The sequence below is a fragment of the Trichechus manatus genome, unplaced genomic scaffold, assembly GCF_000243295.1.
Source record: "Trichechus manatus latirostris isolate Lorelei unplaced genomic scaffold, TriManLat1.0 scaffold00028, whole genome shotgun sequence".
Classification (NCBI taxonomy): Eukaryota; Metazoa; Chordata; class Mammalia; order Sirenia; family Trichechidae; genus Trichechus; species Trichechus manatus.
In genome coordinates, this window is record NW_004443964.1 from 17,101,154 (window position 1) to 17,128,122 (window position 26,969).

The 26,969-nt window shown below is 45.9% G+C and overlaps 1 protein-coding gene across 6 annotated transcripts in view; it reads left to right on the forward strand.

The window, feature by feature from the left end:
- Positions 1-26,969, forward strand: part of PECAM1 (platelet and endothelial cell adhesion molecule 1) — a 73,681-nt gene that overhangs the window by 30,605 nt on the left and 16,107 nt on the right. For 5 of the 6 annotated variants that reach the window (XM_023729339.1, XM_023729341.1, XM_023729342.1 and 2 more), the window contains 10 exons: positions 731-1,006; positions 4,856-5,104; positions 6,699-6,974; positions 10,173-10,460; positions 11,047-11,154; positions 12,219-12,246; positions 13,003-13,079; positions 15,211-15,264; positions 16,583-16,645; positions 20,729-20,785. In XM_023729339.1, coding sequence (XP_023585107.1) covers positions 731-1,006; positions 4,856-5,104; positions 6,699-6,974; positions 10,173-10,460; positions 11,047-11,154; positions 12,219-12,246; positions 13,003-13,079; positions 15,211-15,264; positions 16,583-16,645; positions 20,729-20,785 — 1,476 coding nt within the window. The remainder of the gene's footprint in view (positions 1-730; positions 1,007-4,855; positions 5,105-6,698; positions 6,975-10,172; positions 10,461-11,046; positions 11,155-12,218; positions 12,247-13,002; positions 13,080-15,210; positions 15,265-16,582; positions 16,646-20,728; positions 20,786-26,969) is intronic. The other variant, XM_023729343.1, reaches the window with a different exon arrangement.

Sequence of the window (26,969 nt, forward strand, 5' to 3'; positions counted from 1 at the left end):
TTTGTTTTGTCATTGTTGGGTTTTTTTGTATTCTTGTGGGAGCAAAGGCCAAGGACCTGGCCCTACTTCCTTCATTATCTCCTGAAGACCCCAATCCCTGGTGGTGTCAGGCCCATGTCTCATTAAAGGAGTAGTTTTCAAACTGCACAAACCGTTGCATCAATTTATTGAGGCATAGACAGCATTAAAAAAAAGAAAAAGAAAGAAATAGAATAAACTAGAAACCACATTTTTTTGCATGTAGTTATTAAAGTGTACATTTCCATGAATCAGCATAGTCCACATACTTGTCACTTTTGAAAGCTATAGGATATTCATGCTGAAATGCCATAGTTCTATGAAATGTTCATTCTAGGCAGGTGTGAAAAGAGGCTGGAAAATCCTTGGTGGATGGGGACAATCCACTTCTAACTGCTGTGGTTATTTCTGAGGTCATCTGAGGAAGGTTCTGCACAAGAGACCTAGAGAAGGTGGTTTGGCCTTTGGGAAGCTAAAGAAAGTTAGAGAAATGGAGTTAAGAAGGCTGAAGACGCAAGAATGAGTGAGAAGGAGGGGAGCATCAGGGAAGCCTAGGTGAGGGTTTTGGGGAGGAAAGTTGAATTTTTAAAATCAATAAGGAAAAACAGTGGTTGGCAACAGGAGCAGAGCAGAAAAGAGTAGGAAGTGCACTTATCCCTTGCCCAGATGCATTTGAACCTGAGCCCAGATGCATTGTCCTTTTCTCTTGTAGCATCCTTCTCCATTCCCAAGTTCCACGTCAGTCCTACAGGAATGATTACAGAAGGAGATCAGCTCCATGTTAAGTGCACCATTCAAGTGACGCACTTGGCCCAGGCATTTCCTGAAATCATAATCCAGAAGGACAAGGCGATTGTTGCGCACAGCAGACATGGCAATGAGGCTGTCTACTCGGTGATGGCCGCAGAGGAGCACAACGGCAACTACACCTGTAAAGTGGAAGCCAGTCGGATATCCAAGGTCAGCAGCATCGTGGTCAACATAACAGGTAGGGCTGCTGCTGGAGGGTGTTGGCATATGGTGGGCTCCAGAAGCCATCATTCTAGAATCCAGATTGGTGGTGGCCAATAAGAACTGGTATTTTTCTTCTTTGCCACTGCTTGTTGGAATGAACGTTACACAGATGGGGATGTGGTGCTCCTGGGGAGAAGTCAATGTAAAGTGAGCCAGGAGTCAGCTGTGGTGGTTGGGGTGCAGGCTATAATACTAAATCCCAATCCTGCTACTCACTACGTCTGTTACCTTGGGTGAGTTATTGAGCTTCTCTTTGCCTCAGCTCTGCAAGATGGGAGTAATGAAGCCTTCTGAAAACTGCCCCTAGTAAAGATCGCTATTCATGGGCTCAAACCCCTTCAGGTCCATGATTCTTCACTTGACCTCTTCATCTATCTGGAGCACCCTTTCCCCTTGACTATCTGAAAAACTTCCAATATCCTTAAAGACCAAGCCCCAGATCTCTCCAGGCTGCCCTAGACAGAGTCCACCGTTCACACCTCAGTTCCCACCGCACTCTGCTCTTTCTAATCAACAGTTACTGTCAGATTTGGTTTGGTGTCTGTCTCCACTACTCTATGAGAGCTCCTGAAGGCCAGGTCTGTGACTCAAATCATGTTACATCTTTGGAACTTTGCACAGAGCTTGGCACATTGTAGCAGCTCAATACATATTTGTTCAATGAGTGAATACAAGATTGATCCCTGATTACTCTTCGTGATAGTCCAGCCAGTATGTTTATACAAAAGTTACTGGTTCTTTGTCCATGCCGTGGGACCCACCATTCCCCTTGTTCAGAGGCCACTGCTCTACAGGTCATTGTCCATCACCTCATTTACAAATAGATTATTACTCCCTAATGATTCACTCCTAATTCTAAACCACCCTGCACCCACCTTAGTAGGATGGTTTATATTTTTTACATTTTTTGTTACATTTTTTAAAATGCAGAGTCATTACTTTGGGATTTTTCCTAAGGCATTTTTTCATTTTGTTTTGTTTTTCTTTTGGTCTCCTTCTAATGAGATCGTAAGGTGTGTTAGGATGTCAACTTCTTTGGGTCCTTTTTCCTCCTACTTCCAACCCCAAGCTTTGATGGTGCTCTGAACACAGATAACATAGAAGGAAGGAAGGATGAATCAAGGTACCTTTATGAAATATAGATTAATTATTGGAATACTATATTTTGGAAGCTTTTATTTTATTACCTGTTGAGGAAACTAGGAGGACACTGTGGACTCTGATTATGATGGAAATGACATCCATGGCTTTGTAACATCGATGATGACAATGGCAGGGCTGATTTTTTACCCCAAGTCCTATACAGCACGTAAATATTAGAACCAATGGCAGAACTTGATTCCCTGACTCCTGGCTGTGTTCTCAAAACTCTGACCCAAGAAACTTTCCTAAAAGGAACTTTTAGTCTTGTTCCTTTTTTTTTTAAATGCAAGTAGACTGAAGAATTACTGCCTTGAGGACAGACTTCTTCCTTCTTCATCAAGGGTCATAACTGTGAAGTCAGTTTGCATTTGCTGACATGAGAGATCCAAGTCTTTACATTGGTGAAGTAGTTAACTAGTAGTTACCCTGTCGCTAAAAATAAAAACATACGCAAAAACTATGAAATATTGACATATTTCAGGGAATATTTTAGTTAGGAAATGACAAGACACCTTGAAAGTCAACCTCGGTCTTTACCACTGCTGACATCCAACCTAAATTATGGTGCCAATAACTCCTTAAAGTGGCACAGCATGTAATAGCTTATAAAGTACTTGACCTTGGGAGGTTTCAGGTGATCATCTTCTTTCCTCTTTGTAGGAAGCACTAGAGTAATGGTGGCCAGCTGCTACTTCTCCCCAATCCCAAGTCACTCTGCTTCAGGCTCACATTACATCCCCTCCTGCCTCCAGTCTGGGCCTCTCCAAACCCCATTCATTCCTCTTTCAGAGATCTTTCTAGAAAACACATCAGACGGCATTCTCCTGACCCAGACCCTGCTTGGTTCCCATTGCCCTGAGGGTACAGTCCATACATCTTAGGGTGGTTCCTAAGAACCTTTGTGGTCTACAGGCCCACCTCCGGCCTCTCCTACCTGCACTATGATCCAGGAAGACTGACGGCCTTTCAAGCGTGTGAACCTTCTGTCAGGCCTTCCCATATGCTGTTCTCTCTGCCTCGAACATTTTCCCCGTCCTCTTTCCCTGACTAACTTCATCCAGGAGACGTTTCCTGATCCCCCAAGCTTAGGTTCTGTGTGTCCTCTGTGGGCTCTGCTGCCAACATGTGTCTGAATCCCCCACTAGACAGAAGTATATTCACAGATATGTGGGCAACCAGGCACTCTTTCTTATTCACAGCTGTCTCTCTGGTGCCTGGCAAGGTGCCCAGAACAGAATGGGCCTGAAATAAATAGTTGTGGAGTGAGTGAATGCATGAATTAATAAATGAGGGAGTGAATGAATCATTGCTTGCTGGATTTCAAATTACAAAATTTATCTACTCCATGTCTGTGCAATAAATTGGATTAACAAGAGAGGAAAACCTGCCATAGGAATCCCAGACAATGAATGAACCACAGGAGAAAAGTGGGGTGTAGAACTCAAATTCTAGTAAAAAGACCAGACTTAATGGTCTGACTGAGATTGGTGGGGCCCCGGAAGACATGGCCCCCAGACTCTCTGTTAGCCAAAAACTAAAACCGTTCCTGAAGCCAACTCTTCAGACAAAGATTAGACTGGACTGTAAGACATAAAATGATACTCATGAAGAGTGTGCTTCTTAGCTCAAGTAAATACATGAGTCTTAATGGGCAGCTCCTGTCTGGAGGCGAGATGAGAAGGCAGAAAGGGACAGGAGCTGGTTGAATGGACACAAGAAATCAGCGGTGGAAAGGAGGAGTGCGCCGTCACAGAATAGGGAGAGCATGTGTATAAAGTTTTGTATGAGAAACTAACTTGGACTGTAAACTTTCATTTAAAGCACAATAAAAAAAAAAAGAATGAACTATAGCTTTTTGATTGTATGATCATCAGGGAATGTGGGAAGCCAAGGAAAACTTTTGCTCTACCTTTTCGTAAGAAGTTGGAAGTTGGTTCTGCTAAAAGCTGGTGGACCAATGGCCTCTCCATGAGGGGCTCTGGGATGGTTTCCAGTCAATCTCACCTCATCCCCACTCACTGCTTTGTTGTTTCTTTCAATAGACTTTATTTCTTAGAGTAGTTTTTAGGTTTACAGAAAAACTTGCAGACAGTCCTGTGTTCCCATATTCTCCTCCCTCCTGTACATTGTTTCTCCTACTATATGTCTTACATTCCTGTGGTACATTCGTTACAATTAGTGAATCAATTGTTGTTATCAATTGTTGTTCTTGTTAACTGCCATTGAGTTGGCCTGCCCCATCCTGAGCCATCCCTGTGATTGGTTGCGGATTGGACCATTGTGATCCATGGGGTTTTCATCAACTGATATTTGGAAGTAGATTGCCGGGCCTTTCTTCCTAGTCCATTTTAGTCTGGAAGCTCTGCTGAAACTTGTTCAGCAGCATAGCAACACCCAAGCCTCCAGTGACAGACAGGTGGTGGCTATGCATAAGGTGCATTGACCGGGAATTGAACCGGGTCTCCTGCATGAAAGGTGAGAATTCTACCACTGAACCACCAATGTTCCAATGAACCAGTATTGATACGTTATTACTAACTAAAGTCCCTAGTTTACATTAGGGTTTACTCTTTATTTTGTACATTCCTATGGGTTTTGAAAAATGCTTCATGTCATGTGCCCACCATTACAGCATCATGCAGAATAGGTTCACTGCCCTGTACACTCACTGTTTTTTCAGAGCTGTTTTCCAAGCCAAAGCTGGAATCTTCCATCACACGTCTGGACGAGGGTGAAAGCCTAAGCCTCCAGTGCACCATCCCAGGAGCGCCCCCAGCCAACTTCACCATCTGGAAGGAAAACATGACTGTGACGCAGACTCAGAATTTCACCAAGGTCGCCTCAGAGTGGGACAGCGGGACCTACATGTGCACTGCGGCCATCGGCAACGTGGTCAAGAGGAGCAACAAGGTCCAGATCACCGTGTGTGGTGAGTATGGCCTTGCTGGCTCAAAGCCAGTATAAAATGAGACAAAGGGGTTTATTGTCAACTGCGACCCTCTCCAGTCTGAAGGCAGAGCAGCTTCAGACAGGGTCAGAATTCAAGGGAAGGAGAGAGGGGTGGAATTGAGAGGCTGAACAGAGGTGAGTGGATATTCCCGGTCAGAGCACCGGAGAGGGGCAATGTGAGGAAAATGTTATGGTCCAAAATCAAGGTCATGACTGGATTGTAGCTACATGCTGATCATGTGACTCCTGATTGGCAAGATTCTGGCTGCTAGAGCAGGGTCCCACCCCAAAGGCCAGGGAGGAAACACTGCTTGGTCAGTGTTAAACTTTCAGCAGCTCTTAAGTTCTAGTTTTTTTAATCCGTATCCTGGCCAAGAGAAGGGCTGAATGTAGGTCCTGGGGCCACCTCAGCCAGGTTTCTCAGACTTGAATGTGCAAACAAATCACTTGGGACCTGGTTAGAGGGCAGGTCCTGCTTCCACAGGAAAGGAAGGGGCCAGATTCTGCATTTCTAACAAATCCCTTGGTGATGCTGATGCTCTGGCCACTGCACCACACTTTCAAGTAGCCAGGTCCTAGATGAATGCGGAACATCGGTCAAGCGGTCACTGTTATTGTTCAGTCATGGTCCTATACCTGTGGATTTTCCAGCCACGACTTTAGTCTCAACTGAACCAGCAGTTTAGCCTTTTGTCAACTCTCTGGCCATCTAGCTCAACAGGAAATAATGCAAGAGACAAAGATGGGTCACTGTATTTTTTAATTCCTTTATTATTATTATTGGGAGAGGTCATTTGGATTCATAAGCTTTATAAATAAGTTAAGTTCTAACAATAACCTAGTAGAATTCTTATCTCTTGAGGCGTGTAATTTCCTATCAGGAGACTAAGGCACTAAGAATTTGTTGTAAAATGTATTTTGTTTGGATATTTGTTATACTTTTTTTTTTTCTGTGTCTTTTCTCAACACCAAAAAAGTCTCTGTGTTTGCATATGTGTGATATATGAAAATATAAACATGTATTTATAGTGATGTAACAAAATGGAAGGTGCAGGACTGGGCAGTGTTTCATCTGTTTTACCTACGGTCACTATGAGGTGGAACCGACTCGACAGCACCTAACGACAACAACAACGTTTTTCTTGAATTTGTATAGTCCTGTGTTTTGTTTGAAGGAGCCCTGGTGGCTCAGTGATTAAGCGCTCGGCTGCTAACTGAAAGGTCAGTGGTTCGAACCCACCAGCCAGGAAAAAGATGTGGCAGTCTGCTCCCATAAAGATTACAGCCTTAGAAACCCTCTGGGCAGTTCTACTCTGTTCTGCAGGGTCACTCTGGGTTGGAATTGACTCAGTGGCAACAGGTATATTTTGTTTATAGCGTTTCTCTGTCTCTCTCTCCTTCCTCATAACATATACACATTAGCTTTCATTTCCATAGGAGTCCTGTAAAGGTAGATAAGGCAGGCAGGCATTTAAAATCTGATGATGACAGAGAAAGCAAAGCCCAGAGCTTGGGCTGAGTGTTTTGCTTCTGCCTTCAGTGCCCTTCAGATTGTTTCTCCTCTGTCGTTCTAGAAATGCTCTCTGAGCCCTGGATTTTTCATGACAGCAGATCTGAGGTGGTAAAAGGACGTACTATAGCCATCAGTTGCCAATCAATAAATGGAAGCTTACCTATTTCTTATCACCTTTTAAAAGCAAATAAAACTTTAGAGAGCTTTCAAAAAAGCTCCAGTGATCCTGCAGTGTTCAAAGACAAACCAACAAAAGACACTGAATACCAGTGTATTGCGGAAAATTGCCATTCTCATGGGAAAATCATCAGCAAGGTCCTGAGGGTCAAGGTGATAGGTAAGTCACTGTGCTATGAGAAGAAATCACGTGGGGTTGGGGATTTAGTTAACATTTTTGAAGGCTTAGGGTTGCCCAGGGATTGGGGCCATAAGAGAAATGGGTAGTACTTCTGCAAAGACCATAACCCAGGAATGAGTTAAAGCAGGTCCAGGTAAATGGATCTAGAAAAGATTTCGGGGCTATTGACTTGACTCAATCTAATCTCTTTTGTGAAGCTTTGAACTGAACTGCTAAAAGATTAAAAGAGGGCAAGTGTTCTGACTTGGGGAGCACTAAAGTTATGTGCTTGGGTTTCCTTAGCATTTACTCCCTTTTGGATAGACTGACAGTCATCTCTGTCATTTGTTTTCTACGTAGTTCTGTGATGTGCAGAACACCTATAGGCGGTGGTCTCATGGGACTTGCTAGCATTCATCTGGGATACTCCTACTCAAGAGAAACACACCATTGCTTTGGAATGGGTATTTTACCTTGAGCTTCTATCTTGTGCCTCTCAGAAGGCAGTAAGAATGACAGTGCTAACATTTATTAAATATTAATAAAGCTTAACAAGGCCTCTTCCTCTTCCTCCTCCTTCTCATTTAATAACTGCTTGTTTGCATGTGCCACTGTGGACATCTCAAGTTGATCGATTCCTGTCTCTATCTATCAACGTCTAGCCAAAGAGCAGCCACAATTTTCAAATTAACATCCACATATATATTAAGCACCTAATGCTATGGAGCATACAAAAAAAGAAGATACAGTCTTTGCTTTCAGATATTTAACAGGAAACACAGGAACTACCCTTCAGCCAGAGATTAGACAGGCCCATAAAAGAAACAATAATACACGTAGCTCAACCGTGTATATGAAACAAAATGGGCACGCCAGCCCAGGGGCAAGGACGAGAAGGTAGGACGGGACAGGAAAGCTGGGCGAATGGAAATGGGAAGCCCAAGGTTGAGAAAGGGAGAGTGTTGACACGTTGTGGGGTTGGTAACCAACGTCGCAAAAAAATATGTGTATTAACTGTTTAATGAGAAACTAATTTGCTCTGTAAACCTTCACCTAAAGCACAATAAAAAACAAAAAAAGAAAGGAAGGAAGGAGGAAACACAGGAACTACTAATTAAGTAGTAGAGACATATTTGAGTAACAGTGCACATAGTCATAGAAGAAATGTTACGAGGTAACACACGATTAATTGCCCTGTGAACTGTCTTTACAATGATGCTGATAGGAATTTAAGGGATGGGAGGTATCACCTGGCTTGAGTGGGAAAACTTCACAGAAGAGCTGGCTTAGGAGCCAGAGTTTGCCAGTGAGTGGGCAGAAAGTACTGGAGATGGCCTACCAGCCAAGTCAAGGCACATGAGCAAAAGGCTCCATGGAGCAGTTCCAAAGACTAGGGGTAAATCCAATGCCTGGAAACAAAGGTTATAAATGGAGAATCATTGAATATAGTCTGAAGAAAGGGGCTAAGCCCGACTGTGAAGGCATCAAATGTCAGTCTGGGGGGTTTGGAGTTTGCTCTGTATACAGTGAAGAAGAAGGAAAGGATGAGAATAGGGTCTCAGAAGATCAGCCTGGTGGCTCTGTCAGTTAGAGGGTGCAGAGCCTCCACACCTTAGGATATGTTAAAAGGCTACTGCAGAAGTTCAGGTGACTATTGGCTTATACATTAGTGGTTAACATTTACTGAGCTCTGACCATGTGTCCAGCTCTGTGTGAAGTACTTTCAGTAAATTACTTCCATGAATACTTATAACAGCCACATAAGAAGAGTAGTTGTAGTATTCTCATTTTTCGATGAGGCAACTAAGGCTTAGGACAAAGAGCTGGTGGGTGGTAGAGCTGGGATTTGAACCAGATAGTCTGACCTCTGAGCCCAACTTGTTACCATCCCCTTGTGCCTCAGTTCACACTGAGAGGGGATGCCAGGTGAGGCAGAACCTTTGGGGAGTCTGCCTTGGTGTGGGATACCCACCGTCCTGGTGCTCTGCTTTGCAGATCAGCACCTTCATGGTCTAGGCACCCACCACACTCACAACAGGGTGACTCATAATCAGACTGCCAGTTTGCTGACCAGTCCTTGCTCACGCTAGTAGGAAAGTCCACTTGGCAAGACAATTTAGGATCAGAATTTTGGTGGTTGAGCATGGAGCCAGGGAATGGAGATGCAGGAGGAAGTTGAGTTCTGCTTGGACCTGCTGGGAACGAGAGGCTGGCAGGTCTTCCAGGTGGAAATGGTGAGGTAAAAATCGAGACTTGGAGGTCGGGAGTAATCTGAACTCGAGATGTTTAGGTGCTAAATGCTCAGAACTAGAAGCTACAAGTGTAGTTTAAGTTACCAAAGGGGAGAATGAAGATGGAAAGAAAGTCAAGGACAGAATTTTTGCAGAAAGCCCATATTATGAGGCAAAAGGAAGAACAACCAGTGAAAAAGGAGAGGGTGGCAGGTGAGGAAGGAAGAGAATCAGGCTGTGAGGCATTGCAGAAGCCCAGAGAAAGATGAGTTAAAAAGGAAGGGCTGGGTGACAGTTAAAAGCTTTAGGGACCCCAAGAATGGAAGGACTGAACCGAGAACATCCACTATTGAATTTAATCTGCAGGAGACTCATGGGTCATTTGGTTGGGAGATTGGGTGATCTTTTGAGTTTCTTTGAAACCAGAAATAAAGTGCAGTTTCAGAAGCAGAGGGGTAGAAGTCAGATTTCAGAGGCTTTGGGAAGTGGAATATAAAGATGTGAAAGCAATAGGTTTAGATCACTTGTTAGATAAAGGAAAAAGGAGAAGAACAGGATGAAAACTAGAGAAGGCAGTGGGTCAAGGTTGTAACCTCTAGAAGTACCAAGCACTTTTGTAAGCAGAGAGAGAGAGAAATCACACACATACACACACACACACACACACCCTTCTCTGAAATAGACCCCAAGAGAACATGTAAATTAAAGGATTTAATCAATCTTATAGTCAAACTGAGTGGTCAGTAATACTTGCGATGGTCAGTGAAGGGAAGTGTCACTGGTATCTTGTGTTTAGTCAACATGTGAGGGCAGGGGCGTCCATTCTGGCCTAGTCAGGGGCGGGACAATGGAAGTGAGATGAGAGCAAAGACTTGAATGGAGAGCACCATCCAAGCCCAAGTCATGTGCATGTTTCTTCTCATTCCCCCCTTCTTTTCTCAGTGCTAATCCTTTTCCTGTTTTTCAGCCCCGGTTGAGGAGGTCAAGCTGACTATCATGTTGAGTGAGGAGGTGGAGTCTGGAAAGGCCTTTGTGCTCCAGTGCTGTGTGAATGAAGGGTCTGGTCCAATCACCTATAGGTTTTACAGAGAAAATGAGAACAAGCCCTTCCATGAGACCACTACAAATGACACCCAGGCAATTTGGCACAAGGCAGAGGCTAGCAAGGAGCAGGAAGGACAGTATTACTGCACGGCCTCCAATAGAGCCAACTTCGCCAGAAGCCTCCCCCAAAGCAACAAGCTGACAGTCAAAGGTGAGTCGAGGGTTCCGACAGCCAGGTGTGCTATGGGCTCCAAGAGTGAGGCCAGAAAACACGCCACTATGGTTGGGAGTTTAGCACATGTGACTGAAGATGAGTGGCCAATGGCCTCCAGACTCTTTGGTTGCAAGTGACAGAGACCCACTCAAATTAACATAAGAAAAAAAAAGAGTTATTTTTTATAAGGAATTGGCAGTATTTCACAAAGTCCCAATTCCAAGTTCTTGGCAGAGGCATGCCAGTTGGTTCACCTTGGGTCAAACGTCCACCCATGGAGCCCCTGTGGCCAAGAGGTTTGGGTTATGCAGAATGAACATGGTCAGGGAAGCCCTAGAGAAGGAGAAGGGCTGAACAAACACCCAAAAAGGAGTGTACCCCAACAAAGCTGGTTGTTCTCACCTCTAAGGCTTTAGATAACCTCTGTTTATAGCAGAAATAACCATTTCTGCACCAGTTACGAGTGCAGCGTCCCTGAGAGGTAGATGCTAAGTGTAAATCAGTCTTATTTGTTACTTAAACCTGTAATTATTTCATGCTGGCTGAGGAAAAACCTATATATTTAAATTGTTTTCATTTCTAGTCTTCCTTGCCCCATGGAAGAAAGGACTTATTGCAGTGGTTGTCATCGGAGTGATAATTGTCACCTTGCTACTTGGGGCTAGATGCTATTTTCTGAAGAAAGCCAAGGGTGAGGACAGCTATTTCATTCCATTCTGACAGGTGACCCTTGCCAGGAAACCAGCCATAGTTGGGTGGTGGCTCAGCTTTGTGGGGGGCTGGTGCTCTGCCCCAGTGGGAGCTGAGGAGATATGACTGAGGATGGTTGTTTTTCTCCTTGGGGTACCACCTTGATAACCAAAGATTTTGGCTTTGGTGGGTGTGGAGCTATTATTGACCTGGATTTCACTAGAAAAATTAAAGGCATTGCTTTCTAGTTGGGCAACCCAGAAAAGATAAATTAGAGGGGCATTGCATCTCCATGTGGTCAAAAGAAGTTGTTCCTGTGCGTTTGGTCACACCAGGCTCTGCAGTTGATAGAGTGGGGTTTGAGTGTCACGGAAACACCCATGGGCACATCTTACCCACTGAATGCCTCCTAATTAAACCGCCACTTGTGCCATGATGTCTACCCTGTGCTTGGAGTCAGTGAAGCATGGATGGGAAGCCAGGATCACCCACTGACCCTCGGGAATCAGAGTCAGCTAGCCAGGGCCCAGTGGAAAAGGGCACAGCACCAGTTGATGTGGATAAGGAGGAGCCCTGGGATTTTTCTAGAGCATGAAGGCTGCAACCCCTCTGGGAAGACAGGCTCCAGAACAAACTCCTTTGTAAGATTGACCCCGGCATCGGTCTCAGGCCAGTTTGGAATTAAAAGCAAAGGGATTGATTTAGCCTTTGCCTTTTGGAATTGTCCTGAATCACAGTGATAGCTGCCCGCTCATCTGGCTAATCTGGCTCCAGTACCGTTCATTATCTTTGTCTCCTACCAGATTCCACTAATAAAAATCGCTCCTGGCTAAAACAGACAAAATGTATTTCTAGGGAAATCATGTGGAATCTCTTGGTTAAAGACCAAAAGAAGATCTGCATTCTGTATTTTTTTTTTAGCATAAATATATTTAGCTTTCTTTTCTCTCTTTTTATGGGTATTCAATATTCAGGAAAAAAGTCAAATGTGATTGAAATTGAGTGCTCCTATCTGGAATGGACAAGAATTCACACTGACTTTGGTTTTTCTCTTTCTCTTTAAAGCTAAACAGATGCCAGTGGAGATGTCCAGGTCAGTGTGGGGGAGGCAGAGGGAGTAAGGGGAGAGGCTGCTTTGTGGCATGGGTGGACTTGTCTGCAGGGAGATTCTGGCTATTAGGAAGTTTTTGGTGATTCTTGGCAAAATTACAAAAATAAAGGTCTAGGGTATGAGTGGTGTGTGTGTGTGTGTGTGTTGTGTGAGTCTGTGTATAAGAGAGGGAGTGTGTGTTTAAGTTTGCAAGTTCATGTGTGTGTCCGTCTGTCTGTGGAAGATTGCCAACTGTCCTGTCATGGGAAGGAATGGCTTTTATTCTGAGCTCATGCCCTTCCTGTACTATAACATGTGAAATCCCCTTTTCCTTATATAATTATGATGGCAATAGACAGAATTTTAAAAATTTACTTACTTGGAAAAATAGATTTGGCTAATTTATATTGGTCTAAAAAAGTTATTTTATGATTTTTACTGTTCTGTGAAATCCAAAATTATGGCAACAATTACTCTGTTTCTCAAGAGAAACAGTAGCGCTGGATGAAGATTCAAGGGGTTCCCTGATAAAGGACTCCAAGTGTTAACGTGCCGTTTGGCCCTGACCCTCATTTTAACAGCAAAAAACGTTATTGTCAAATAATCTTAAATGTTAATTTTATAAATGAGGAAGTGACGTTTTCCTTACCTCAGAAAATTCTTCCTGATTTTCTTGTGAGCTTTCCTTGCTGATTTTGTTAGTTTTGGGCTAGAGTAAAAAATGTTATATTATTTTTCCTTTTTAAATTTCATTTTAAGGCCCGCAGCACCACTTCTGAACTCCAACAATGAGAAGATATCATCAGATCCCAGTCCTGAAGCCAACAGTCATTATGGTACAATCATGATTTCCTAAAGCTGCAAAGTTTTTCCCAACTTGCTACCTTTCCTTTCTTAGGAGCAGAATCTGTAGGTAAACCCATGACCATCAAGTGGAATTCCACCTCATAGTGACCCTATAGGACAGAGTAGAACCGCCTCCATAGGGTTTCCAAGGCTGTAATCTTTATGGAAGCAGACTGCCACATCTTTCTCCCCCAGAGCAGCTGTTGGATTCGAACCACTGACCTTTCAGTTAACAGCTAAGCACTTAACCCCTGTGCCACCAGGGCTCCTAATCTGTAAGTCACCAAACCAAACCTGTTACCGTGGAGTCACTTCAGACTCATAGCGACCCTATAGGACAAAGTAGAACTGCCCCATAGGGTTTCCAAGGAGTGCCTGGTGGATTCGAACTGCTGACCTTTTGGTTAGCAGCCGATCTCTTAACCTCTGCACCACCAGGGTTTCTAATCTGTAGATAGTGGTGTTAAAATTGGAAGAGCACTCACTCTCATCAGTCACTGAATAGTGAGCTAACAAACAAAACAAAAGCTTAAAAAGAAAGGCAGAACGCTTTATTTTCACCACCTTGTAAACATCCTGAAGAATGAAGGATGGAGAATAATTGTAATGCCATTGACACCAATCATGTGTTGCCTTCAGAGGCTTTGAATATTGCCAAGGTAGAGTTGCGGTGAGTCAGAATCAGTACATAACAACAACAACCGCTCTCCATTTGTAAAACCGAGACCAGATATCAAATTAAGGCATTCGTAAAGCACCTTCTCAGATGAAATTATTATAAGAACGAGATGGTTTTATTTCAAACTTGCCACAAAGGGAAACCAATTTAAAAATTTTGCTTAGTAGAGGTATTTAAAAAAAAAAAGGGGGGGTTCAATAAAGGAATTCCTGGTTATGAGGCTCATCACAGCAGGGTAAGTAACAAATCCCAGGGGGTTTTCATCTCATTAAGTCTATGAGAAAATTGCTCAAGCGTTTTAGCAGGAATCTGAGTTACTTCCCAGAGAAGGCTGTGATTATATCACACAAAAAGTTCTGACGCAAACCAGATTTGGAGCAATTTCCTTTATCAGCAAGTTGGAGCAAAGAATGTCTATGCTCTTTTCTAATTCTGTGACAATGCCCCACAAAATAAGACATGTTGAGGATATGTCTTTTACAAGGCAGGGTGTACTTGGAAAATCTATTTTGAGAGTTCAGCAGTTCTTATGGTACTGAATCATAAACTTTAAAAAAGTGAATTAAAACATTTGTAGTCACAAATATTTAATGCACCAATAAAAAGGAAAGAGCAAATATATTATTTAAGAAACTATTCAGAAAAATTTTGGTGAATATTTAGCAAAAAGTAAACCAACGCCGTAAAGAAAATAATACATTTAGTGAGTAATTTATATATTTATATGCAAGTACAGAGATACTGAAATTAAATGCTGATATAGATTTATATTAAAGTAGGGTCCCACCCCCCAAATTTCCAAAATGCAAGAAATACTCCAATTTTTATTATATTGTCCCTGCATGGATTAGTTTGTTTTATAAATATATTTTAATCATAACAGTACTTAGTTTAAATGCATATTGGAAAACCATGTGTTCTTCAGGAGGTGTTAATAATATTTATAAGAATCTTTTTAATAAAAACCACTAGATAAAAAAGGAAAATTTTTTTTGTTGTTTCTGAAACTCACTGAGGTGGCAGCCTGGAGGTGCTGCTGCTGCTTTAAATCATGTTCTCATGGTTCCATTTCTCCAGCTGGAAGGAGAGGGCTTGTTCACCTCTCCTGTTTGTGGATACTGGCCAGTCTCTTCAAGAACGTACTTTCTAAAAACTTGTTCAATTGGATAATTCTGAACCATAAATAGAAGCCCCTCTCCCATGGGATGGTAGATTTTCCACTGGTGTTAGAAAAAGAAAGAGACCACATAGCGGGTCAGATGGGACCAAAGAGGGAGGAAGGAAGGATCCAGACTCCAGACGCATTGCCACTGCTGCCTGCCAGCTACACCTAGAAAATTATGCTTGACATCCTGTGAGTGGCACTGAATTTTCAAAGAGTTACAGAAAACTAGAATTTCCATTATCACTCATCCTAATTAATCATAATTTTTTTCAACTAGGTTGCAATGAAGATGTTGGAAACCATGCAGTGAAATCATTAGATGAAAATAAAGGTAACTATCTAATTAACTATTTTATTAGAAACCTTTCCATTAAGAAAACCTATAGGAAAAAAAAAAAAGTTAAGACCCATGGATATTTTCCCACCTCTGTTAATGACCCTGTAACTGGCTGTCATGTAAAATGGAGACAGCTAGATGCTTCCTCCAAAGAGCCTGTGTCCTTTCTGGGAAATGAACCCAAAGTCCGGTAGGAAAGAACTGAGTTATAACTAAAGAGGAAACTTCTGATGGGGACAGTTATAAAAATCCAAGAAGGGGCTAGTGAATGGATTATAGCATTGCTTCTTTTGGGTGGTGGAGAGGCATGTCTTTTTTCAATGGCATTGCTGTTTATTTTTTAAGACAACATATCACTTGCTTCTGCCCAAAGCTCAGAGGGATTGGGCTCAATCATTTTTCAAAAATTCCTTCTTGCTCTTAGCTGCCATCATGGGGGCTAAAGCTGTTAAAGAAGCAAAAGAATTCTGTGAACACCCCTCTGCATCCTTAACCATGGCAGAGTCACTGTTTTACTTGCTGACGAGAAACCCAGATTCTTTTGGGCTTTCAAAACAAAACATTAATATTTTAGTTTAAGACAAACTAGTAGTTTACTAGATCTCATAGTACCCTGAATGATTTTGTTAACTTGATTTTCCATGAGTATGCCTCCTGCTCTCAAAGAATTTTTGAGGCTGGTGACCTGCTCCCCATTTCCTGAGACCCTTTCAACCTTGAGGCTAGCTAGCTTTCTATGCCCATGGCGTGGAGAAGGTGTCCAGCATTTCAAGTGAGACTGAACTGGGTTATCTGCTGTGGCCCATACTGGGCTACTTCCTGTATCTACACACACACACCATGTGCCATCAGGTCAATTTCAACTCATGGTGAACCCATGTGCGTCCAAGTAGACTGTGTTCCATAGGGTTTTCAGTGGCTGATTTTTCAGAAGTAGGCTGCCAAACCTGTCTTCTGAGGCACCGCTCTGTGGACTCAAACCTCCAACCTTTCCGTTAGCAGCCAAACATGTAAGACATTTGTACCATCTAGGGACTCCACTTTCTCTATTACTGACCTTTTAAAAATCCTCCCACCATGAAAACAAAAGGGACCAAAGGTCCTTCCGCACCCTGGGTAGCTGGGTAGGGGCAGTCAGAGAGGAGATCACTATCCCTAGAGACTTGTTTGGAATGGAGTTCATAGCCCTGTGTCCGCCTTCCTCCTCAAAATACGGAATAATTTAACAATGTGAATGAAAATCTCTAATGCGGGCTGAGGCCCCCGAAGGAGATTCTGTCTAAACTCAGGGCGCTGTGGTTCCTTTGAGCAGAGGATCTGAACTTGGACGTGGAGTACACAGAAGTGGAAGTGTCCTCACCTGACCCTCACCGAGGTAATACCACTCCCTCGGGGGATTTCCATACCTGCTCTTGGCTTGGGTGTAAACGCTGGGTTGGGGTGGGGGGTGGCGCCGAAGGGAGGTGGTTGGCAGAGGGCTCCAGACCAGGCTTTGGGGTATGAAATTTCATTAATTATTATTCATGATACTACTAATAATGGCTAACATTGAACTTTCACTGAGTAGCAGGCAATTACTAAGAGCTAAGCCATTTGTTTCTGTCGGAGACTTTCTGAGGGAAGCCTTGCTCCCGGGTGTTTGGGCTTTCTTCCAGAGGGACCACCCTTGCCCAAACCCAGTGTGTTCCCGAAAGAGTTGCTTGCAGACTGAGCTTCTATATATTAAATGCATTTTTAAGGTCTCAAGGGCTTTGCTATTTAAAGGGACACTTGGGTGAAGGCTTTTGAAAGCAAAGGATCCCTTTCTGTATGAACGGTGGCACTGGTTTTATGCCTCAGGGTTTGTGATTTTTGGTTTTTTTTTAAATATGCTCTGTTCTTTACAGCAGTTTTAGGTTTACAGATCAGGTTTTGTTCCTATGCATGTGGTTCTCTCAGGGGCAGGCAAGCCTGGAATTCCCTATCTCCGGTTCTATGCTGGGAGACTGACTCACGGTGGGCTGGCCTACAGCACATGCTAGAACATCAATCTCAGTTGCTTTTGACACCACAGGAAAACATGCTTATCCTTACTCTCCTCCACCTTAGCTTACCCAGAGGCGCGGTTCCTGCATACTCAAAGGAAACAGCTATCCAGAGCCTTCCTGTCCTGCTGGGGAGCTCCTTGGGGCTACCGGCATCCATGCCTTTCCTGCGGAGGCTATGACCATCGTGTCCACACAGCCAGGCAGGCCTGGGGCAGTTTTTGGGCTCAGCCTGTGTTGCATTAGCCAGAGCCACATGGCAACAGCATCCTGAAATTGGCTTTTATTCCATGATCCAGGAGGAATTTTGGGTCCTTTCCTTCTTCCTTTGCTTAGCCTGATGCCTGGCACCATGTCAGCAGGTGCAGGCACAGAACTTTCCAGACTGGGCTCTCCTGTACAGCCCAGAGGCGGTACACTGCACATTTCAGGGCCACGATTCCACAGTCTACAATTGGAGTAGCCCCTAGAGTGTGCACTGCTCAATTTGCACAACCACTTCCAGATCTAGAGGGGGACATAGCAGAGCTGAGGTCCGCGTCCTCTGTATCTCATTGCAGAGTGATTCACTTGCTGGTTTAATAGCAATTAAGGGACCACAGTGTACCAGCCCCTGTGTGAGCAGCAAGGGACACAGTAATGAAAAAGGCACATGTTGTGTGAAGGGAGTCTATGAAGGAGACAGGAAATCACAGAACCACAGAATAAGTATATAGTTTCAGATTATAGTAAGTTCTCAGAAGGAAAAGAAGGCATAAAATGTGCCACTGCTCTGGCTCAGGTGGTCCCGGGAGGCTTCTTTGAAGGGGCAGCATTTAAGTTGGGGCCTGAAGGGTACAAAGAAGGGCCCCACCAGAAAATGGGAAGGGCAGTATGAGGCCGCACAGAGCTTGGCTCATTTAAGGAGCTGAAAAGAGGCCTTCGTGTCTGCAGAGAGAGCGTGAGAGGGAGAGGAGGGGGTGAAGCTGGGGAGGAAGGGAGAGGGGTGGAGCACAAAGACTGTTTACATTCCATTCCAAGTGATGAGGGAGTCATTGGAAGGCTTTAAAAAGCAGGGAAGTGATAGGATCCAACTTGTTTACAAAAGATCCTGGTGGCTGCTGTGGAGAAGGGATTGAAGGAGGTGAGAATGGAAGTAGAGAGTCCAATATGTTATCATCAGGCGAGAGGAAATGAGCGTGAAGCTAAAATGCTGGCAATGGATGGATTTAAGATGTATATTTTGGAGACGGACTGCAGCGCTAGATGAAGAATTTAATGGCTGGGATAAGGGAGGCAGAATTATTAAATGTTTCTTGATTGAGCAACTGCGTGGATGGTTGTGATGTTGCTACTGGGAGGAACAGGCGCGTAGTAAGGTCTGGTTCAGCTGGGGACATGTTAAATTTGAGATGCCTGTGAGACCTCCAAGAGAAGATGGCACTGAGGTCTGGTGCTCGGAGACCGGTCTGGGTGGGCTGTGATGGATGGGACTGGAGCAGGCTCCTGCCAGCCTTCCCTGGCCCAGCCTGAGCCCAGTACAAGCTCTCCATCCATCTGAGCAATATGAGGTTGGCCCCATGGCAACAGCAAGCTTCCTCTTAAGGACTTCAGGTCTGGAAGGAAAGGGGACTGATAACAACAGGGCAGAGCTGCCCAAAGCTTTTGAATGTGCTTTGGAAAAACCCTGCTGTCTTCTTCATTCTTTCCCCTCCACATTCCAGGGAGCAGTTAAGCAGATTCCCTTTGGCTGCCTGCCCTGGGCTCTGGCATGCTGCCATTGGGGCACTGAGATTCCAATACTTTCTGCAGAGGGGCAGGTCCTGCCTTTGCTCCCTGGTGGCTGGGCCAGGATGGGGTGGAATCATAAGGATGACTGGAAGACTTCCGATTTAAGGAGGCTGAAGAGATGGCAGGGTTTTGTCCTTGGAAAACTGTCCATTTCCCATGGTGGTGCGTCCTCCTTTGGGAATGTTTCCGTGTTAGCACGGAATGGTATTCTTTCTCTTGCTTAAAGGCAGGGAGGAGTTGATGGGAAAAGAAGGGTGTTTCCATCTCCTAGGATGGGGCAAAGCAAGACCAGTCAGCCTGCACATGCTTAGCCTTAGCCAAGCTGCACGGCCACAGGGTTGTCTCCACCCAACTAACTGGCCACCTTTTCCCAATCTGCAAGAAGACCCTATGGGCTGCCAAGGCCGTAGGTAGAGCTAGGATGATGGTCACTTTGGTGGAAATGGAGAGCTTCTAGAGGATTCAAGTGGTGTTCTCTAGACCCAGGCGCCTCCTTGGCAGCTAGGGGGTGGGGGGTGGTAGGAGGCCTGAGCCTCCGATGTTCTCCCCTTTCCTTCCCATGTGGGCAATACGTGTTACTAGGTGAGGAAGGGGCTTTGTGGTTCAAGGCTAGCGATGAGGAAACTTGACCTGGTTTTGGCCATCCCTGTGCCCTGTCCTCCAGGTGCCCCCTCCTCCACAGCTCAGTGGAGGAGGAGGCAGGCGCCGTGTCCAGCTCTTAACCCTGGCTGGCAGGGGACCAAGTGGTCACTTGGGGTGGGGGAGGGCCGGAAGGAACTTGTTAAATCACGGTTTGCTGCATGTTTGCCCTGAGACTGATTGCTGGGAAAACCCCATGACGTTGGAGCCATTTCTTTCTCTGTTAAAACAGAGAAAAACAGAAGCCAAAATAAAGCTACATCCGGAAACACCCCTGACAGCGGAGACAAACACCCTGTTAGCCTGGTTTAGTCATTAGCGGGCAGCTGCTGCTACTGGGCAGCAAGAGGAGGGGGGTCTGTTGATGAGGTGCACACACACACGCACACACACACACAGGCATACTCGAGTGTGTTCACACTCACGTGCGCGCACACACACACATGCATGTCCACATGCACACACGTGCACATGCATGAGCACACACACACACACATACACACATATCACTGACCGAGGCTTAACTAGGAGGGCAGCAATAGAAAACATGGGGGTGCTGCAGAGGCCCTGCCCGGGAGAATGGCCTCCTCTAGCAGCTCAATCAAGAATTAGAAACCACCCCTGCTGCCCTGGCTGATAACACCGAGTCAGAAAGTACAAGTGAGTCTAGTGTGGCTTCTCAAGTACAGAAGGTGTTAGAGGGCCCCCAAGGTGGCAAGAAAGGCCTGCTGGCCGTCCCTCTTGGGCCTGGGGCCCAAGACTTGGCCCTTAGCCCTCTTGACCCAGTCATTCCCCACCCCTGCCTCCATCCATCCCCCACCTCCTCGGCACTGTGAGGATGGACCAGAGGATAAGCCAGCGTGACCCCAGTGCACCTTGAACACTGCTAAAGCTGGGAAATGGCCCTCCTGGAGGTGGGCCCTTGTGGGGCTGGGTGGGGGAGCCCCAGACATGTTCCTGCTTCAGCAGCAGGCTGGCCTGGTACCCAGAGGCGGCTATTGACCTGTGACTGGTCCCTTTTCCAGCTCCGGAAATCAAAGGCACAGAGACGGTGTACAGTGAAATCCGGAAAGCTGACCGTGGTGAGTGAAAGTCCCCCAATTCCCCCTGCCTCGGGGGGGTGTCCCCCAGAATCAACCAGTGGTGGGCCTTGGGACTGCACAGGGAAGAGAAAGCCAGGGAGGCTAAAACGGAGCCCCAACCCCCTCTCACCCCGGAGTTAGGTTACACTTACTGCGCATTTAGTCCACGAATGCTTATCGAGTGGCTGCGTCTCAGGCAAACAAAGCCTTGTAAATTTTCTCCCAACTAATGGGAAATTTCTCATCATTCAGGCCAGTAGGACTGGAGTGTGTCCTAGCACCGCTGCGTGCTCATGGAAGGCACTCCCTGTCCCTAGAGACTCAGCACTGCCGGCCTAGTCTCAGCTGCCAGGTAGGGAGCCTCACCTGCTGCCCACCTGGGCGCTGCTGGCTGGGGCTCCCGAAAGGCTTAGAGAAAGGAAGTGCTTTGTTCTGAAGATGTTCAAGAGAGTCAGCCTTTCCAACAGGAGACTGCCTTGGGTTGGGTAGGGGGTACTATTCGCTCCCATTTCCTTGCATTTCTGCCCAGACCCTACTTCCGTTCCCATCATGCCGTACTTTCTCATTGAAGAGCTACCCCACAGGACTGACCACAGTGCCCAGGCAGACATGGCACTAGCTGGTGGCACTCCCAACAATTTCATTTTTTGTAGAATTAGTGCATTCAATTCTGTTAAAATGAAATCCACAAAGACTACTTATAAATTCTGAAAATAAATCGACAATCCAAAAGACGTAAACATTCTGGGGGAAATAGTAGCTTTGTGAATATCTTACTTTGTACAGTAGACCCCCATCTCTCTCCACCGAGACCAGGGGGCCTTCCCATCAGAGCCTGGCTGAGGAGGGTGCCCCTGGCCATGCTGGGAGAGGACCCTCAGGCTGGGACAGACTGTAGGTACCTCGAAACTCAATCTGATTTTTTAAATTGGAAAATACCATTTTAAAAAACAATTTAGGAGTGATTTGCTCTTCACTTCCCTTAAATGAGAGCCCTGGTGGCTCAGTGGTTAAGAGCTAGGCTGCTAACCAAAAGGTTGACAGTTCAAATTCACCAGCCTCTCCTTGGAAACACTTGGAGCAGTTCTACTTTGTGTTATAGGGTTGCTATGAGTTGGAATCGACTCGATGGAAATGGGTTTGGTTTTTGGATTTTTTCCCTTATGTGAGTGCTTCTCATTTACTGATGGGCCTCAGAGCCATCCGGGAGCTTGGTAGAGCTCAGATTCCAGAGATTCTGAGGCCGTGGGTCTGGGCTGGAGTCCAGGAGCAAGCTCAGGGGTGGGGAGCCGTGGCTTTGCTGGGAAACATCAGCACCCTCCTGGTGTGCTGCTCAGCAGCTCGGTGCCTTTGGCCAAGGTGCCTGACCCCTCTGACACTCATATTTTCTCAGCTGTGGAATGGGGATAGGATTAAATGAGAAAAGGGGTTTAGATAGGATCACTGGAGAGGGTGTAATTATCCTAAGCACACGATAAGTGTATTATCCCTAGCATATCTGAAGCATTCAGTTTTAGCTTAAAAACACAAGGAACTTGAAGCCTAGAGAGGTTCAGTGCCTTGCCCAGCACAGGACACCTAATGGTGGGGGGAGGTAGAACCATGTCCCCCAACCCCTGGCCAGGGTGCTCCTACTGCACCGGCTGGGCTGTTGGGGTTCGCTGGGGCTCAGTGAGAGCTTGAGTCCCTCTGTACTCTGGTCTCTAACCTGGCAGCCCACCCCTACCCAAGGGCTGAGGGTAGAGTGACCCCCCACCCTCCTCCTCCTACTCCTCGAGGGACCCGTGGCCACAGAACTGCAGTTGACTAAAGCTGGTGCCCCACCTCGCCTCAGGGCTCCCTTCCCATCAGGCCCTGAGCATTTCCCTTCAGGTGCTGTCCAGGCAGAGGAGGTCCAGGCCTTGGCTGAGTCCTCCTTCCCTGTTTCTCCTTTCCTTTCCTCTTACTTCTTTGCTAAAAAGCAGACATCCGTTTGGGGCATTTCTGTCCTTAGTTTCCTGGGACTTTCTTAGATAAAACCATCTTCTTTGGAACTCACTTCCCACCTCTCCTGTCTTCTCCCCCAAAAGCAGACAGATATGTTCTCTAGTCCAGGGAAAGCCAGGTGATTCTCAAAGAAGCCATACTCTTCTACCCTTATAATCTGCGTCCCTCCAGCTTGTCGCACGCTTGTCCTTCATGCTCCTGTGTTCAAGCTCCCACCAGCTTAAGGATCTTCAACATTTCTTAAGCAGCGTCATCTCAGCTGGCATTTGGGGTTCCCAGATTCTTGCTCTGGGTACGACTCCATCTCTATAGACTGCAAATCTCTTTTATTACGTGTCGATTTTGTTCCTCCCTACTTGCTAATTCTCCTTAGGTTTGGAGAGTCCATTTCGCCTTTGTTATAATAGCTAGCATGATTGAGCACTCTGTGTATGAGGCACTGCTTGCAGGGCTTTACATTATTAGCTCATTTAATCCCCGAAGAACCCTCTGATGGAGGCGCTATCATTATTTCTGCTCTACAAGTGGGGAAATGGGGTACAGAGGTTAAGTCACTTGTCTGTGTCTCAAAGTCACTTTAAGTGGCAGAGCAGGGATTTGAACCCAGGGACTCTGGCTGCCCAGCAGGTGCTCATCACGAGTCTTCCTCATGAGTCCTCACACTGCCTCTCCTTTTTCCCCTAAAAGTTGACTGTATGCATCCACATGTTCCATGTTTCTCGGTTTGGTTTCCATGTTATCATCAGCTTCATTAGAGAATTCAACTCTGTATACTTTGGGAGTTAAGAGTGACTGTCTTGTGGACCCTGGGCAAGTCGTGGGACCCCTGGGGCCTTAGTCTCCTTCTCTGTGAAATGAGGGGGATGGACTAGAATCCAGATGGATGGTTCTCAGGCTTATTCAAACACAAAATGCTGCCCCTATGCCCTCCAATTCTGATTCTGCAGGTCTGAGGCGGGGCTGAGCATGCATTTCTAACAAGTTTTCACATGATGCTGATGCTGATGCTGGTGGTCTGGCGCCCATACTTGAGAACCACTACTGTAAATGCTACCAGAGTTCCCTTCAGATTGTACCACTCTAAGGTTCTGCTCTGCTTCTTGTTTGAATGACTAGGTCTTTCTTATGCCTCAGAAATCCTGGACGGATCTCTCAGGGTTGGGTGGCAGGGATAACCCAGACACATTGTGTGTGTGTGTACGTGTGTGTGTATGTGTGTGCATGTGCATGCATGTGTGTGTGTGTGTGTTTGGCGGGACAGATAACTGAGCAGGCTGGGTGTGGAGCAGGGTCTTATCTGACCTCTCCTTCTCCCCACCTTAATTTCTCAGTTCCCCACCATTTTCCAACCAGTGGCACTTCAGGGCTGACTGTTTTGGGAAATGGCGTCACAGGGTGTAATTCTGGCTCTTAAACTGTATTTTCTTCCTTGAGTGTATGATACAAAGGAAAACCACTCCACTACATAAACAAAAGGTCATCGGGCAGGCCGGCCTCCAAGGAGCAACCCCAGGGCAGGGCATGCAGAGAGGGCTCTGGTAGGACTTGGGCCCTGGAGAGATTGTTGGGGGCCTGCTGGCTGGGGAGGTAACAGTCTCCATAGGGGAGCTTACAGGCGCTGGGAGGCGTCTGTCTTCCGGGTCTTTGCAATCTTGGCTTCAGGCTCTAAGCTCAGTTTTTTTATCTGTTAAATGAAGTGGCTGGGCCAAATGATCTGAAGTTCCTTTCCAACCATAACATGGGGAGAGTCTCAGTGTCCTTACATTTGAGAAAGTGAAAGTCAGCTGCCTGTGCCTTGGTCACACCAGACCCATCGCCCTGAACATGTTGGAGGGAGGTCAGGCACTTCCAAGAGTCTGCCTCCAGGTCCCTTTCAGCCAATCCAAATCCTTTACACACCCCACTTCCCCCTTGACTCCAAGACCCCACAGGTCTTATTGCACCTAAGCCTGACTAAGATTTCCCTTCCAATCTGAATCAAGTCATGGATCTATCTCAAAGGCCACCTTATGGGTTTCTGCTGCATTCATGTTGGCCAGAGTCTGAAATGGATGGTTCTCTGTACCAGGAATGAGTCCCTGAGTGGCACAAATCATTAAGCCCTTGACTAATAACTGGAAGGTCGACAGTTTGAACCCGCCCAGAGGCCCTCGGAAGACAGACCTGTCAATCTGCTTCTGAAAGGTCACTGCCTTGGAAATCCTATGGAGCACAGTTCTACTCTACAGCACATGGGGTCACAATGAGTCAGAATCACCTTGAGGGCAACTTGTTTTTGGCTTTCTGTACCAGAAACCTGCTGGAAAACATCCTAAGGCAGAGATGGAGACAGAAGTTCTGGTGTCAGCTGTGCCCTTAGTGAGTGACGTGACTTGGTCCCCAACCCTCATGTCTCCCTCGGGCATCAGTTTTCACATCAATTCTCAATAAAATGCTTCTGATCTGGGCAAAATTGGTGCAGAGTGAACAACCTCAGTGTCCCTCGGGTGTGTGTGGTGGCCCTCAGGTGGGTAAGGGTGAGTGGTGGGCAGGTGGAGTCTAACTCATCACAACTCATTAATTGCCAGGGAGGCTCTAGGACTACTCAGAACCTGGAATTGCCGTGAAGGGCCAGCTTAGACTCCAGAAAAATGGTTCACAGGGGACTCCTCATTCTCTAACCCTGTTTCCAGCATTAGCCAGCTCTCTGGGGCCAGCTCCTTCTCAATCTCTCCTGGTGGTGTTGACATGGAGTAGTAATGGGCTGAGGTGTGCCACTAAAGAGCCAGGGGGCCTTGGGGTAGTTACTCCCCTGTGTGAACCTCAGATTTTTCATCTGTAAAGTGGGGAGGAAGGGAGCATCTCTTCCCACTCCAGCATTCAATGATTCCCTCTGGGTCATGGCCAAGGTTATGCAAGTCTGCTATTCTACCTGGAGCCTGTTACTTTGTTGACACACAGCTAAGCTAACATCTTATCCCTGCAATTAGCTCTTAGTCTAAAGTGAGGAAACATATCAGTCTTTCAGCTTTTTCCCTTTCCAGCTGCTAGATGATTCCTTGCTACAACACATGCCCTGCCTGTTAGGGAGGAAAGGAAAAGAGTTCTCAGAGCTAGAAATATTGTATAAGAAACACACTGAATTGAGACAGGCCTAAGGAGAAGGGAAAACTAGCACTGGGGAAGCTAGAGGAGGCTGAGAAAGAGCTTTTGCATTTCAGTTGCCTTATGCTTTCTAAGGAAGATGGACAAAATGCTGATAATTTCCTTATAATACTTTAGATTTGCAAGTTTAGCATTTTAGGATTTTAAAAATTATTTATTTTTAAATTATTTGCTTAAGAATTTGCAAACCCCAGTCAGCAATAGTAGCCCTAGTAATGAATGACTTATGATGTGATTAACTAGAAGTGGGAAGATTAACCTGTTTTTATATCTCTTATAACAACATAGACGAGCCTTGAAAACATGATGCTAAGCGAAAGAAGCCAGACGCAAAAGACCACATATTGCATGACTCCCTTTATATACAATGTCCACAATAGGCAAATCCTTAGAGACAGAAAGGAGATTAGTGATTGCCAGAGGCTTGGGGGGGGGGGGGGGGTAGGAGGCAGCACACAAGCCTCCACTAAAAGATGGATGGTGGCTGCACATGAGGTGCATTGGCCCAGAATCGAACCCTGGTCTCCTGCATTGCAGGCGAGAATTCAAAATGTCAATAGTGCCAAGGTTGAGGAAACCCTGGCTTAGAGGAATTTGCCTCCTGTGATTCCTCCAACAGGAATGCTAGTTTCCATCTCAGGATGCCAGCTCTCGCTTTGCCTGTGGCCACCTCGGGAGATGTCGTGGGCACATGCCACCTGATAACTCCCAGGAGGCCCTGGGGAGGCACTAGCCTATGGCTGTGAGTTAGACAGGGCCCACCTCCGCAGTCTGAATGTCTGCTCCATTGCTGGTCCCTCTCTCCTGGCCTTCTACCCTCTGCTTTCTCTTTGCCTGGAATGCAGACTTCCAGGATGTTTCTTAAAGGGGTAGAAACTCTTGGTCCACACTCTCCCTCCCTGCCACCCAGTAAACCTAGAGTGACTGGGCTAGGGCAGCAATGACAGGAAATGGTCATCAAGAAAGAACCAAAGGACAGGAGACTTCTGTGCCAAGTCCCATTGGGGGGCGGGGGAAGAGAAGGAGCAGCAGCACTAAAGGGTCAATCCCCACC